At 36.2% G+C, this 1297-nt stretch overlaps 1 protein-coding gene across 1 annotated transcript in view; it reads right to left on the bottom strand.

Moving 5' to 3' along the window:
* Window positions 1-143: 143 nt before the first annotated feature.
* The window catches only part of LOC106011466 (multidrug resistance-associated protein 1), a gene marked incomplete at both ends in the record, with an annotated part of 11331 nt that continues 10177 nt past the window's right edge, over window positions 144-1297 (bottom strand). Inside the window, 1 exon segment of the mRNA XM_013081268.1 lies at window positions 144-321. Coding sequence (XP_012936722.1) covers window positions 144-321 — 178 coding nt within the window.

The following is a 1297-nucleotide window of genomic DNA, read 5'->3' as shown; positions in this document are numbered from 1 at the left end:
GATGATGATGATGATGATGATGATGATGATGATGATGATGATGATGATGATGATGATGATGATGACGATGATGATGATGACGATGATGATGATGATGATGATGATGATGATGATGATGATGATGATAAAAAGGACAGACACACCTTCCTGAAGACCGCAGCAATCGCCGTGGAACGTATTCGTGTTGCGAGGCGAGAGGTGAGGAACTGACTGGTCATGTTGAAGACTGTGTCAAACACTCTGGTGAGAACGAGGACTAGGGCAAACACATAGCCGTGCCATATCGGCTCTGAAGGGTCCATGGTGAAGTTGATTAACAGCCTGAGGTAAAAATAAGTGAGTTTATTCAGTGTTTAACCCTATCTGTACGTCGTGTTTTACTTTCACAGTGAAGTTGCAGCCTGGGGTGAAAATAAGTGAGTTTATTCAGTGTTTAACCATATCCATACGTCGTGTTTTACTTCCACTGTGAAGGTGATTAAAGCCATCTGCTGGTGAACTTTCTAAAATCCATATCCCTTGGCTATATGTAGCAAAGATGATATATTCACATTAGTCAGACGTCAAAGAACAAATTCAAGTAATTATTTATTATTATAAGCACATGGTAACCATGGTAACCAAGCAAACGTCCGCTATATTGGATAATTTCATCAAATTTCAAAAGCTATCTTCTCTCTTAGTTTTCGTCCGTTGGCTTTCATTTTAGTAAGTACAAACTACAATACCTATGTAATGAACAAATAACGCCAAATTTGTAATATTATGATTAGGAAAAAAGCAAAAAAATCTCCAAATTCCCAACAAAGACACTGATTGTAATTTTCGTCTGAGATTATCTTCAAAAAGGGCTCTCTTTCAGTACAGGTCTCCTATGGATGGACATTGTGTAAAATAATGAAGATATTCAAAGGAAAAACAAAAGAGAAGATGTAATTTAGAGTCGGAAAAATAAATATTTGAAAAAATAATGAAGAAAATATTAAGAAACATATCCCAAAATTGCTAAATATTTTTTTTAAAAACCCATTTTAAAATGACTTTGAAACATATTTGATTGAATCTTCGGTCGAAACTTTGATGGAAATGGATGTAGGTTTCAAAAATGGAGGGGGGAAACTGTATGGCCAAACTGGGTAAAAATGGGGAAAATCTTACCCGCAGATGGCCTTAACAGCCTGGGGTGAAAGTAAGTAGGTTTTTTTAGTTTTAGTAAGTGTTTTACGGCACTTGCAACACAATAAGGTCATATAAGTGCCGAAGATTAGAGGTGTTACAAGAGAGTAACAAACACAAA

Source organism: Aplysia californica, unplaced genomic scaffold (genome assembly GCF_000002075.1).
Source record: "Aplysia californica isolate F4 #8 unplaced genomic scaffold, AplCal3.0 scaffold00123, whole genome shotgun sequence".
In the NCBI taxonomy this organism is placed as follows: Eukaryota; Metazoa; Mollusca; class Gastropoda; order Aplysiida; family Aplysiidae; genus Aplysia; species Aplysia californica.
Note: the sequence above shows the minus strand (reverse complement) of the source record. Positions and strands in the feature narration are given on the sequence as shown.